The sequence below is a fragment of the Ornithorhynchus anatinus genome, chromosome 6 (genome assembly GCF_004115215.2).
Source record: "Ornithorhynchus anatinus isolate Pmale09 chromosome 6, mOrnAna1.pri.v4, whole genome shotgun sequence".
In the NCBI taxonomy this organism is placed as follows: Eukaryota; Metazoa; Chordata; class Mammalia; order Monotremata; family Ornithorhynchidae; genus Ornithorhynchus; species Ornithorhynchus anatinus.
The window spans coordinates 25,895,490-25,908,823 of NC_041733.1; the positions used below are offsets into that span (position 1 = coordinate 25,895,490).

General features: G+C 42.1%; 1 protein-coding gene across 1 annotated transcript; it reads right to left on the reverse strand.

Annotated features, from left to right (window-relative positions):
• Positions 1–10,262: 10,262 nt before the first annotated feature.
• GPR101 (G protein-coupled receptor 101) lies at positions 10,263–12,894 on the reverse strand. The gene is made up of 2 exons (XM_001514036.5): positions 12,716–12,894; positions 10,263–12,437 (listed from the first exon to the last, which is right to left on the reverse strand). Exon 2 carries the CDS (start codon positions 11,774–11,776, stop codon positions 10,589–10,591), a length of 1,188 nt encoding a protein of 395 aa, XP_001514086.2. The 5' UTR covers positions 11,777–12,437; positions 12,716–12,894; the 3' UTR covers positions 10,263–10,588.
• Positions 12,895–13,334: the final 440 nt, after the last annotated feature.

Consider the following 13,334-nt stretch of genomic DNA (forward strand, 5'->3'; position numbering starts at 1 on the left):
TTCCTATCTTTTCTTCCAAGTGTTATGATTTACCACCTTTTGGAATACAAAAGTTGCAAGTTCATGTATATACATATATAATGAAACTCACTGGGTATTCTCTTCCTTAGGCATTTGTGCATTTCTATTACACCCACCCACATCATCATAAGGATTGTATGTTATTCAGGTCTTATGTTATATCATCTGAAGCCTCAACTCTAGTTCTCTTACATGTGGGGGATTTTCGTACAACATTGATTTTTAACTTGACTCCTGAGCCACCTTGGCCATAACTAGTACCCTAAACAGAATATCCTGTTTTATTTTTGGAAAGGTGCTCCTTAAACCATTCACTTTGTTTTGACTTTGTTTCCTGTGCCGCCTGACCACTCAGCTCTCAAGATCTGAGGCAGAACCTTCTTTGTTCTTCATTGAGCTTTAGGTGCCTAGGTGCAGGACAAAAGGACTGATGAGTAAGTATCTGAATTTTTATAGCATTACCTTAAAATGTGTGTTTACTACACAAGCCTCAGTACCTTTAGTCTTAAGAGGCAAACATCTCTTCCTTTCCTGGAAATAATTTCCAAATTGAAGTGTAGATTATAGAAACGTCAAGTATATAATTTGTTTTGAATATCCAGGAAAAAATTAAACATTCCAATTTGTACTAATAATTCTTGTTTTAAAAAGGCATAATTTAAGATGACAGTGACAAAATCCACATATGAATCTGAAATTAATGTTGTGATTACAATCATCAGGTTGCCACTGGCAACTAGATTTCTGGCTTCAGCTGGTGAACATAAATGAATGATGTTCACTCAAACAGTGCAGGCACGAGTTTCCTTCCCCAGTCCAGTGCTCTATTAGTGTATTCCTGCTCATCTAGAGCATGGCATAGGGTCCTGGGATACTTCTTAGGATACTTCTTCGTAGGATATTTCTCATCCCTCCCCCCCCGCCCCACGACTGTTACCTTAAAAAAAAAAATCACCAGGGAATGGAGAAATGTGAAAGTGGTTGTGGGGTGGGAGGGGATGTTAATCTCTGAGCAAGCTTGAGTATCAAGAATTTTAAACTTTATTAACTAGTTGTGATTTTTAGAGCATTAGTACGCATAGTCTCATCTTTTTTCATGGTTTTTGTTAAGTGTTTTCTGTGTGCTAGGCACTGTTCTAAGTTTTGGGGTAGATACAAGCTAATCAGATTGGGCGCAGTCCATATCCCACATGGGGCTCAGTCTTAACCCACATTGTGTAAAATGAGGGAACTGAGGCCCACAGAATAATAATAATAGTAATAATGGTATTTGTTAAGTGCTTACTATGTGCAAAGCACTGTTCTGAGCACTCGGGGGATATAGGTGATCAGGTTGTCCCACCTGGGGCTCACAGTCTTAATCCTCATTTTACAGTTAAGGTAACTGAGGCACAAAGAAGTTAAGTGACTTGCCCGAAGTCACATAGCAGACATACGGCAGAGCTGGGATTAGAACCCAGGTCCTTCTGACTTCCAGGCCCATGCTCTATCCACTAGACCACATGGCTTCTTCCTCAATAATAATTATAATAATCATGGTATTTGTTTAGCACTTACTCTGTGCCAGGCACTGTTCTAAGTGTTGGGATAAATGGCACCGATTGATCAGAACTGGCAGGAACCTGGAGCAATGGTCTAGTTTGGTCCCCCCACTTCAGGCGGGGTGATATAATTTCCAGGCAGATTTATATTGGAGTGCTAATTGGGCCTGGCAGACCTGCTTAGCTCAATTGCAGACCTGGTCTTATTTTCATTTCAGCCCTATGGCTTCACTGCTCTATTACTGGACCATTTTGCCTGTTAAATTCCAATGTGGATTCAAGAGACTTAAAAGACAAAAGTTAATAAAATAAAAAAATGAGAGGACTCAAGATCAAAGGAAATGTCAAATAATCCAGAGTAATTTTGAGAATAATTGCATTTGAGGATTGCTAAAGCATTTCTAGGGGGTGTGACTATGCTGTGAAGACTTGAGCAGCATTCAGAATCTTTACTGAGCATCCCAGATCTTCTGGCTAAACCCTAGCTAAATCCTGATCATTTTTTGCTTATCGAGTGCCATCATTCTTATGTTAATACAATGTCCTCATTTCAAAAGATTTGGAAATTTTTGAAGTTTTGGATTGAAGAGCTCAATAAATACCATTGATTGATTGCTGGACCCGACCCCTAAGTTAAGCAAAGTTATATAAACATGCTCTAGTGTATATGTTATTGAGCAAGCACTGCTACACAAATATATCATGTGAAACAAAAGCTAAAATAAAGCCAAACATTGAAAAAAACATTTGCACCCCCATATTTAAAAAGACACAATAATTCACCTTTTCCCAGAATTATGTGTTTTCCAAACCCAATAAATCAATTCCTAGGCCATGTTTGAGGTTTTTTCTCTATTTCATATGTAAATATATTGTTCAGAATTCTCAAATTACTATAAAATTCTCTGGAGATAAAATGATAGCAACTTCAAATGCAGACAGATAAAATTAGACGTATTTTATTCAGCACATATTGGAAGAAATGAGTAGTTTTACAATGCCTACTTGAAAAATAAAAATGTTTTGTAACAAACTATTTGAGTAACCTACTCCTACTACTTTCGGCAAGCAAATTTTCATTCTAGCAAAAACCCATTGAAAGCATGAGAAGTAAGAAGGCAAGCAATCGAAACAAATATATGCAAACATTGTCCTCACATAGAGCTCCTGTGACTGCTGGGCCCTTCAAAAGTGTTTTTTTGAAATATAATGTGGGAGGGTTGAGGGAGGGAGGAAGGGATCTGGAGATTTGTGGACATTAACAACACCCTGCTTGTGCACAAGAAGCTATGTTCTAATTTAATTTGGAGTTATAGATTATGAGATTCCATGAAAAAGGCACTTGCCATACAACCTTCATTCGTCGAAGTATGGGGACTATAAATCAGTAAACAGGAGCAAAGGCTTCCAATACCAAAAGAGATCATTCTTTTGTGGCTTCCGCCCCTGTCTGTTTTAGGAGAGCCATGTGTGGAATTCCTGAATAAAGATGACAAAATTGAGAAGAATTTTTAGGGGTAGCATAAATGAGGTTTGTTAATTTCTTAATGGCATTTGTTTATGATAGTCTATGTTCTGTCTTTTTTGACTATGGAAGAACAGCACCCAACTTTGCATGAATTGGTCTGTTGTATCAGAAATGAAATGGATGAAGAAACTTCAATATGGGGAGTCATGGAGCTTCAACATAGTTTGATAATGGTCTGTTTTTCCGATGGCCCAAGTTCATAACAGCTTGAATTGGTCTGTTGTATTTGAAATGAACTGGGCAAGGAAACTTCATTTCCAATATAGGAAGTTGGGGAAAGCTTGTATATACTTTGAGAGTGGATTGTTTTTCTGAGGGCCAAAGCTCAAAACAGCGTGAAGCCTAGTGGAAAAATCATAGGCCTGGGAGTCAGAAGGATCTGAGTGCTAATCCTGGCTCTGCCAATTCCTTGCTTTGTGACCTTGGGCAAGTCATGTAACTTCTCTGTGCCTCAGTTTCCTCGACTGTAAAATGGGGATACCTGTTCACCCTCGTACTTAGACTGTGAGCTCCATATGGGAAATGTACTGTGTCTGACCTAATTAACTGGACCTTCCCCAGAGCTTAGAACAGTGGATGACACATAGTAAGTACTTAACAGATATAATTTAAAAAAAGTCACAAGGGCAAGAGTCTGCTATGGAATCATCACGGTTTGTCAATAGTATTTATTGAGCACTTACTGCAATCAGATCACAGTACTAAACCCTTAGGAGAGTACAAGTACAGTACAGTCTTTTCCCACTTCCCTCTGCATTGCCACCAAATTTGCACTCTTTAATCACTCCTCCCTTAGCACTTACGTACATAGCTTAAATTTTTTTTACATATATATATATATATTAATGTCTGCATCTCTCCATTGACTGTGAACTCATTGTGGACAAGGAACGTGTCTACCAACTCTGAAACACTGTACTCTCCTGCCAGAGACACAGTGTGTCTCAGTGGAAAGAGCATGGGCTGGGGAGTCAGAGGTCATGGGTTCAAATCCCAGCTGCGCCGCTTGTCAGCTGTGTGACTTTGGGCGAGTCACTTAACTTCTCTATGCCTCAGTTACCTCACCTGTAAAATGGGCATTAAGACTTTGAGCCCTACGTGGGACAACCTGATCACCTGGTATCAGTGCTTAGAACGATGCTTTGCTTATAGTAAGTGCTTAACACATGCCATCATTATTATTACTGGACTAAGCACTTAGTCCAGTGCTTGGCAAACTGTAAGCACTCTAATATGATTGATTGAATATAATTGGTCAACATGATTCCTACCCACAAGGAGCTTTCATTGTACTGAGAAAGACAATAAAATAAAATATAGCTATGGAACTAACAGTGTATAAGGTTATGTACATAAGTGCTTTGGGTGTGGAGTGACACAGAAGGGAGACTAGAGTTGGGGAGATAAGAGGTTAGTCAGGGAAGGCTTCTTGGAGGAGGTGTTTTTTAAAGTAGGACTTTGAAGTTGAGGAGATGGTGGTCTGTTAGATATGAAATGCGGGGGGGCGGGGAGTTCCATGAGGGTAGATGTGACCAAGGGGTTGATTAAGAGAGACAGAAAGGCCGGTGTTAGGGGAGCCAAGTGTGAGGGCTGGGTTGTCACACTGTTTCCAGAATTCCAAAAAGGCCATAGTGGATAAGCTTGTAACATTTGTTTTCCCTTAATGCTTAAGGAAAGTCCTAGAATAAAATCCCATCTCTTTAGAGAACAGGCCGAGACTGAACTTCGGTAGTTCAATATTCTTCCCATTCAAGGTAGGATTTCAACCCTCTCCCCAAAGGGCATCCTGTTGGAGTGAGAGGATTATTCTCTCTCCAGGTACATTTCAACTGGGGGCCTTTGATGAGGAGGACCAAGAGTGATGTGGAAGCTGTCTATTAAGATTTATCCCAAGACCATAAATTAGGGCATGTTCCTGACTCAGCACTTGAGCCATCTTACTTCGCTACTGTATATTTGTGAAGCTAGGTTTTAAGCCTGAACCGGAAGAAGAATTGCGTAAAATTTCCAAGTGTGTTTCTAAGTAAGCTGTGTGACCATTTGTAAATACTACTGTACATGCGAATTCTAATAGCGCGTTTTCATTTCCAAAGACCATTTACATGCAGCTGCGGATAGAGTTGCCAGTCAGTTCGAAGATGAAATTGCCAACATTGAGACTGCAGTACAAATCTGTTGGATGCTTTAAAAACAACAGCATTTCAAAAAAACCAAAATCTACCATTTAAAACTTCTTTAACATGAAAGTTGAACACAAGGAGATGAGAGAGTTTTTAAGACTGAAGACTGTTTTGTTTTAACATGGCAGGATATAAGGTATATAACAAACAACAGACATAACCAAGTGCTAGCAGGTTTCAGGTACATTAAGTAGTTATAATGTTGATGTCATCCCAAAAAATTTCTCAACATTTTAGATTTGACAAATTCCAAATACAAAAAATGATTTTTTTCCTAGGCTTTACTCCCTAGTTCAATCATTTAAATTACCCTTTGGTTACCTACGTATCTCAGGATAATGAATTTTACCTATTTGAATGGTTAGCTATAACCTACTGGAATATTAGGCACTTTTTGTTTTGGACTTTGGATTTCAAATGGAAGATATGCAGCACACAGATTTCAGGACTTGGGGCAACCTGATTGCTTCATTCACAGTCTAGTTAATTATTACTATTATTAATAATAGTATTTGTTTAAGCGCTTACTATGTGCCAGGAACTGTTCTAAGCGCTGGGGTGGATACAAGCAAATCGGGTTGAACACCGTCTCTGTCCAACATGGGGCTCATAGTCTCACTCCCCATTTTACAGATGAGATAACTGAGGCACAAAGAAGTGAAGTGACTTGCCCAAGGTCAACATAGCAGACGAGTGGTGGAGTCAGGATTAGAATCCATGACTTTCTGACTCCCAGGCCTGTGCTCTTATTCACTACACCATGTTGTATTCTGTCACTGAAAAAGGGGACAGAATATGCTTTGTTGGTTTATACCAATATAAACCCACCTCTTGATCAAGTACAGGACTGCAAAATGCAGAGAGATTACTAGTCCAAGAGTGCTATTGTATTCTTTCAAAATTTTATTTTCATGATTAAAACATTCTACTATGAATGTTAAATGGGGAGCTTATCTAAACAAGCAGAGCAAATAAACATTGTGCTTATGTTCAAAAAAAGCTCTCCAAAGCTATAGTGTCCCCATATATTAGTACAGTAAAACCTTTTTAAGCCACTATTGCTTTATTCAAAATAGCACATACTTTAGAGCTATCTTTCTTAATTACATTACCTATCGTTGTTTATTAAAATATTAGTGAATACAGATCAAATTAATTCAAAAGCCACTTGCAATTAGAATAAAGAGATTTCTTCTATATAAACCTTTATAAAGTGCTGTGGAAACAAAGGAATGAATATTTTGTGAATTGCTGTAAAACATTTCACACCTGGGCTTTTATAGCCAAGGGGTACCAATGGTTTTTGCAGTTGCTTGTTTTCAAATGGCAAAGTGCATACAACACACTTACTAAACTGGTTTCAGTTTATTTAAAATACTCTGTTATAATCCCAGACACTAGTTTTCTCCAGATAATTTAATTGCCCTATTGCCTTGAACAAAAATATCAGGCACTGTGAACCTGTTAATTCAAAGTATTTTTTCTGAGCCCTTGTATATCAAACTAATGAGGTGTTAGTGTAATGTTAAAAATTACCAAAAAGAGTAGCAATGAAAACTAAAGAAAAATGGGTAGTTTCAGGCCACAGAAATCTTCACATCTAATAAACGGTGAAAATGAACTTCTTTAAAACCACATGAAAGTTGCAATTTCCACTTGAATTTCTGGTGACCGAGGCAAACACTTGAGCTTGATGGAACATTGAGAGAAAATATAATTTTCTTTTATAGCAGGATCCATGTGTGTAGACAAAATTTTGTTGGCAATCTTTTAATGGTGTTTGTTAAGCACTTACTGTGTGTCAAACACTGTTTTAAGTGCTAGGGTAGGTATAAGTTAATTAGGTTGGACTCAGTCCCTGTCCCACATGGGGCTCAAAGTCTAGGAGGGAGAACAGGAGAAGTGAGGCACAGAGAAGTTATGTGACTTGCCCAAGGTTCTGTCTCCCAGGCCCTTACTCTTTCTACTAGGCCAAACTACTTCTGGCTAGCTTAATCACTCACTGGTATTTATTATTTACTGTGTGCAGGGCAATATACTAAGAGCTTGGGAGAAAAATAATTATTATTATGGTATTTAAGCATTAACTATGTGCCAGGCACTGTATTAATTGCTGGGGTAGATGCAAAATGATCAAGTTGGTCATAGTCCCTGTCCCACCTGGTGCCGACAGTAGGACAGAGGAAGATTTCATTTTCATTTAACAGATGAAGTAACTGCGGCACAGAGAAGCTGTGAGTTGCCCATGGTCACAAAGCAGACAAGTGTCATAACGGATTAGAGCCCAGGTCCTTTGACTCATAAGCCTGTGCTCTTTCCACTAGACCATAAAAGAGTTTGTAGATATGATCCCTATCCTCAGGGATCTTACAATCTAGTGATTAAACTATATGTTTATAAAGTAGACAACAAAAATGAAGGGAAAACTCCAAGGGTTAGAAATACTTTACAAAATCTGCTTTAACTCCATTTAATCACTATTAACTTGGGCTAGTGATAAAATTTGAATCCATTCCACAGATTGGTTAATAGCTAGGTGTTGTTTTTCTTGAATGCTGACTGATTTGTCACCCCAGTTTGCAGTCAAGTTTCTCTTCCACTTCCTACTGTAATCAGCGAGGATGAGAGTCAGAACAGTAGCCGCATGGACTCTAGGGACACAATTATGTAATTTTTTTGACCCAAAACCATTTCCATCGGTGATAGTGAGAAAATTGAGCCCAAAGTATGTTCTACAAAGTAATTTCTAGTGCACTTCTGTCCTGAAAAGGAGATAAAATACTGTTTGGAGTCTTGGGCTGGGTTTATATGAGGCAAACGTTTCCCAACCAAATTGTTCGATTGCCCTGTTGATTCTATCTGCTTGTTTCACTCTTTTTTCCTGAATAGTTTGCTAAACTGGGTATAAAAGGTGGGACTGGACTGGTAGAGGCTCCCTTCTACAAGGAGCAAGTATGTTTGGAGAGAGATTTATTTTCCTTTGACAGTACTGTTTTGGCCATATTTCTCTTCAGGTCCAGCCAAACTCTTGATGCCATCAAAGTGAGAGCAGTTCAGAATGATGTAGGCAAAGCAAACATCAAAGGGGTACACAGCACTAGTCTCTCCAACAAGTGCATCTCAGGAGCCCAGAGTCAGCAGCAGCTCCTGACTGACAGAATAATTTAGATTCTTTTACTCGTCAGCCCTATCCTCCTGTTCTCCCCATCCCCTGCTCAAGACCAGCTTGGAGTTGAGATTCACAGTAGTCCCCCGAATCCAGGCAGACTGGTGATGGGCTGAAGGGGAACATAAGTGTCCCCTTCACCCCTAACAGTCACCAATCCAAAAAAAAACAAAACTCCCAAGAAAGCAGTCTTGTGACAAAAATATCTTGTTTGTACCAGGCCAACTTAATTGTGGATTCTCAACTGCCCTTTAGTTACGGTGAAAAAGGGGCTGTTGTTTGTTTATCTAGGAAGTTAGCGAGATTCACTAACTTCCTTTACTTGTTCAAACTGCCAAGTAGTTCAACTCATGCAGATACATTCAATGATGATCTGTTAGGGGACTTTTGTTGGCAAAGCTTCTTCTATAAGCAGGAGGAAACTTTTTAAAACAAAGGTTTTGATGAACAATTTTTGTAAGCTGAAAAATGGTTTCTATATTAAGAACCACACTTAATATAATATATTAATTCCTTAGTTAATTCCCTTTCCAAACATTTCCTTGGTGCAGTTTGCCACTCTTCCTGCTCTAGGTCCAAGAAAGAAGTAGGAATTTTGCCAAAAGTGTAAGATTTTTTTTTCCTATTCTAACAGAAAAACTTCCTATTCATACAATTTTAATGATGTGCTTTTGGTTCAAGATGGCTGCCTATCATTACCGGGGAACCGGTTGTAATGTAAAATCGGATTTTAATGACACATACTAGCGTATTGTCCCCTCTCCTGTGGGGAACTTTCCCACAACTGCAACTGTCTCTGAGAAAATTTTGAAGCTTCATGAAGAGACATTAAGGTTGCCAAAGGCAATAAACTACTTATTTTGTCTTGTTTTGTTGTCTGTCTCCTGTTTAGACCGTGAGCCCGTTGTTGGGCAGGGATTGTCTCTATCTGTTGCCGAACTGTACATTCCAAGCACTTAGTCAGTGCTCTGCACATAGTAAGCACTCAATAAATACGATTAAATGAATGAATGAACATTTTTAGTCAACTTAACAATAATGGTATTTCTTAAGCGCTTACTATTTGTCATGCACTGTTCTAAGTGCTGGGGTAGATACAAGTTAATCAGTTAATCAGGTAAGACACAGTCACATAGGGTTCAAAATCTAAGTAGGAGGGAGTAGGTTTTAACTCCCATTTTCCAGATGAGGAAACTGAGGCCCAGAGAAATTAAGTGACTTGCCCAAGGTCACCTAGCAGACAAATGGTATAGCCAGGATTAGAACCCAGGGCCTCTGACTCCCAGGCCTGTCCTCTTTCCGCTAGGCCATGCTGCTTCCCCTGACTTGAATTTTGTTCTTTAAAAGTTGCTTAATGGCTAAGTTGCTCTAAGCATGAAATACAAGTTTCTGATGTCAGTACTCTTACAGGTAGTTCAAGTTTTACAACACTGAAGTCTTAACTGGGTTGTTTGTCTCTCCTTTGGCTTGTAACAACATCCTGCTTAATACATAGCCTACAATCTCTTTCTTCTCTATGAAATCCTTCCTGAAAACAAATCTACTTGCCTTGAAGCCTTCCTACCTTCAATCTAAATGTACAGTGCTCTGTGTTTTTCCCTGTTCTGAAACCACTTGTTGCCTCATATTGTTAATCATTTAGAAACAGGAAAACAGTCTGCCCTATGAGTATTTCCAGCCACTGGGTGCATTTCCACTGAAAATAAGCGGCCGACCGGGCCTACTCCGTTCCTGGGAGATGAAAATCAGTGCATCTCCAGGTGGCACTCTCCCTTCCGAGATGGAGCATGATAATTCCAGTAAAAGACAAAAAACACCAAAAACAGTTCCAGAATGGATAGCCCTTATTTATTTACCTTAAGTGTTTAGTGTCTACTGTCGTCTTCTGGTGTATAATCCCAGTAAGGGTCGCCAAGTCTAAACTCTGATAAGCAGCAGGAAGCTTCTCCAGTTCCTCCACCCTCTTCTACCTACCTAGCCTGTGGAGAGAATCGGTTGTCGTAATGTCCTTTGCCGTGAATCGTAGCGAGACGGACGGTGACCAGTGACACGTGCGAGAGGCCAGCCCGTTTCGAGAAGTCCTTCTGCTTTCTCTGACGTCGGCCGTTCAGCGGGCAGTCCCGGGTCGACTCGGAGAGGCTCATCCCATCTACTAGGATTTCCAGGCCGAAGTGGTGGAGAAATGGGAAGGGAAAGTTCTGCCATCCGCCACCGTAAAGTAAGGGTCTGAGGTGGAGTTTTGTGGCTGCACCTTTTTGCAAAAAAATCGAAACAGCAGGATGACAAATTCTTTCTTTATGCTTTTGTGCATGTAGCCATAGATATAAGGGTGGATGCAACACTGGAGAAAGAACAGCAGGAGTATGACTGAAAATGCCCACTGGGGGACAGCTGCCTCAGTTTCGGAAGAGACTATGCTCAGGATACTGTAAGGGCCCATGCCCAGGATGTAGGAGGCGATGATAATGAAGATGACCCTGGCGGCTTTGCAGTGGTACGCGCTGGACCTCCCGGGGCACATCCGAGGGGCAGGGTGGGAAGCAGAAGTGGCGGTGGTGCTGCTGCCGCTGCTGCTGCTCTCGTCCGTTCGGTCCTCTAGGTTGTCTACTCGGTCCTCTGGGTCGCCTGCCTGCATGGGATGTACCAGGGCGTTCTGCCTCCTGGCTGCTCGAAACACCATCCCGTAACAACCCAGCATGATAGCAACCGGGCACAGGAAGGAAGAGGCAGCACTCAGAGCCGCGTAAGAAGCACTGGAGCCCCAGACGACCGTGCACAGAGCGTTCCGCCAGTCGAAGGCGATCTGCCCCCAGCCATACAGGGGTGGGGTGCTCTGGATCACACTGCAGAGCCAAGTGCCGAGGATGAGCACGTTGCCCCGCTGGGGGGTCATCTTGGACGGGTAGGAGAGGGGGTGAATGATGGCCAGGTACCTATCCACGGAAACCACGATGATGGTGTTGACGCTGGCAAAGGCGAAGAGATGCATCAGGGTGACCATGGTGGCGCACAGCCGCTGGTCCAAGGGCCACAGCGCCGGCAGGGAGCCGGCCATCACCCAGGGGATGACCAGCACTGTCTGCAGCAGATCCGCCACCAGCAGGTTGAAGATGAAGCGGTTGGCCACCTGCAGCAGCTGGGGCTTCCGCTGGAACACGACGAACAGTGCGACGTTGCCCAGGAGGGAGAGGCAGACGAGGGCGGAGAGGAGCAAGATCCGGACGACGCAGTGGCCGAGGCCGAGGGGGGCTCGGCCGCCACGGCCGCCGCCACCGTTATTGCCGCTGCCGGGGTCTGCTGGGGTGTGAGTGGAATTGCCGAGGCTTGGGTCGAGAGGCATGGTCCCCCCAAATCCTCCCCGACTCACATAGCTTCTCCCAGTTGGTCTAACAAAGCATAATGCAGATGATGATCACATGGCTAGAAGATGCTTTCTTCGTGGCTGTCTCTCCGCCAGATCTGCTGGCCAGATTAATTTCCATTTTCTTGTGCTCAAGAAACACCTGGGAACAGACTAACATCCGGCAGAATTTGCCCTAACCAACTCCCATTACCCCCCCAGTACCTAAGAGGCCTAGGGGCATCCAGACAGAGAGTCACAAACCAGGCCTCGGGACAAACTAAATTGCCCCGGTGGGGAGGTGGGGTCCCTCGGCGTTAGTGTTTGAAAAAATAGACATCCAGGGTGATCTCTCTGTGTAGTAGTGTCCGCTCCGGCCCTGCTAGTAGAGTGCTGCATTTTACCATGGAGACCGGCTTCCACTGTAATACTGACTCATATTGATTTCTGGGCTTCCCGTTACAGCAACACACACTGAAGGATGCAGGGAGCATGCAGGCAGTCCACAATAGGGAAAAAGCAATAAAAATGAAGCAGCATCCATGGACAGCTGCTCAGCTGCTGCCGTTTCAGTCTGGGACTTCGGTTGAGCACAGAAGAGGGAACATCCTAGAGATACCCAGGACATGACTAGGGTGACAGGCCAGGCCCTTGATGTGGGCTAGAGAAAGGCAAGGAGGAAAAAAAGAATCAGGAGCGAGATGTAAATTCTAGCCATCGACATACCAATCTACCTTTTTCAGTCGGCTACAGGATGACGGACAAGGGAAGGAAACAGTTAATGCTGGCTAACGCGGGCCGCGGCAGAGAGAAAATCCTGGCCATCCACGGAGATTTCAGGATTTCGAAAATACTGATGATGGTGGCATTTCTCCCTTTATCGTGCTATTTTTAAAAAGCTCAGGTCCCCCCACCAAGAGGGAAGATAATTGTTATTACCTGTTGAAGCCTCTGTCACATCTGATAAGCGCTTTCTTCAAGGTGATGGAAAAATAATGGATGAGCTTCCTCTTCCTCTTCCTCCTTTTCTTCCCTTATTCCAGAGCATTTCTGTCGAGCTCACTCTGGAAGAGAGAAACCAGTCCTCTCTCAGCAGCTTCCTTATAGTGTCTGAAATCTGTGGACTACAAACAGAGGGAGCTGTTTAAAAATAGAACTTCCAACACCATCCTGGCAGTCAGCTCATATCTACATTCAGCTCACTATAGAGAGCAGCCTTTCTTTTTTTTCTCTCTCTATTTTAGTGTCTTCCTTTCTTTAGGAATGCTTGCTTGTCTTCACTTCTTAGGATCCTTTCCTCAGGCACTCTGTTCTACTGGCTATTCTTCATCACTACTGGATTCATTCCTTCACTTGTGGTGGTTTTCCTCTCACTTCAGCACTACTGGTGCAAAACATCCAAATCAGAAATTGTTCCCGGGAATGTCAATTCTTCATCTGGATCTTGGATGAGAGTGATATCTAAAAGTTATCGAGTGGAAGGTTAATGGAGTTTGGCTTCCTGTCAGTGGTTGGAGAGAGTAAAATGGTGGGAGACAGAGATGAAAAGAACCCTCTT

What these genes read in the sequence shown, in the direction of transcription:
- GPR101 (XM_001514036.5), bottom strand. Translation starts at nt 11,776, where the DNA reads ATGCCTCTCGACCCAAGCCTCGGCAATTCCACTCACACCCCAGCAGAC.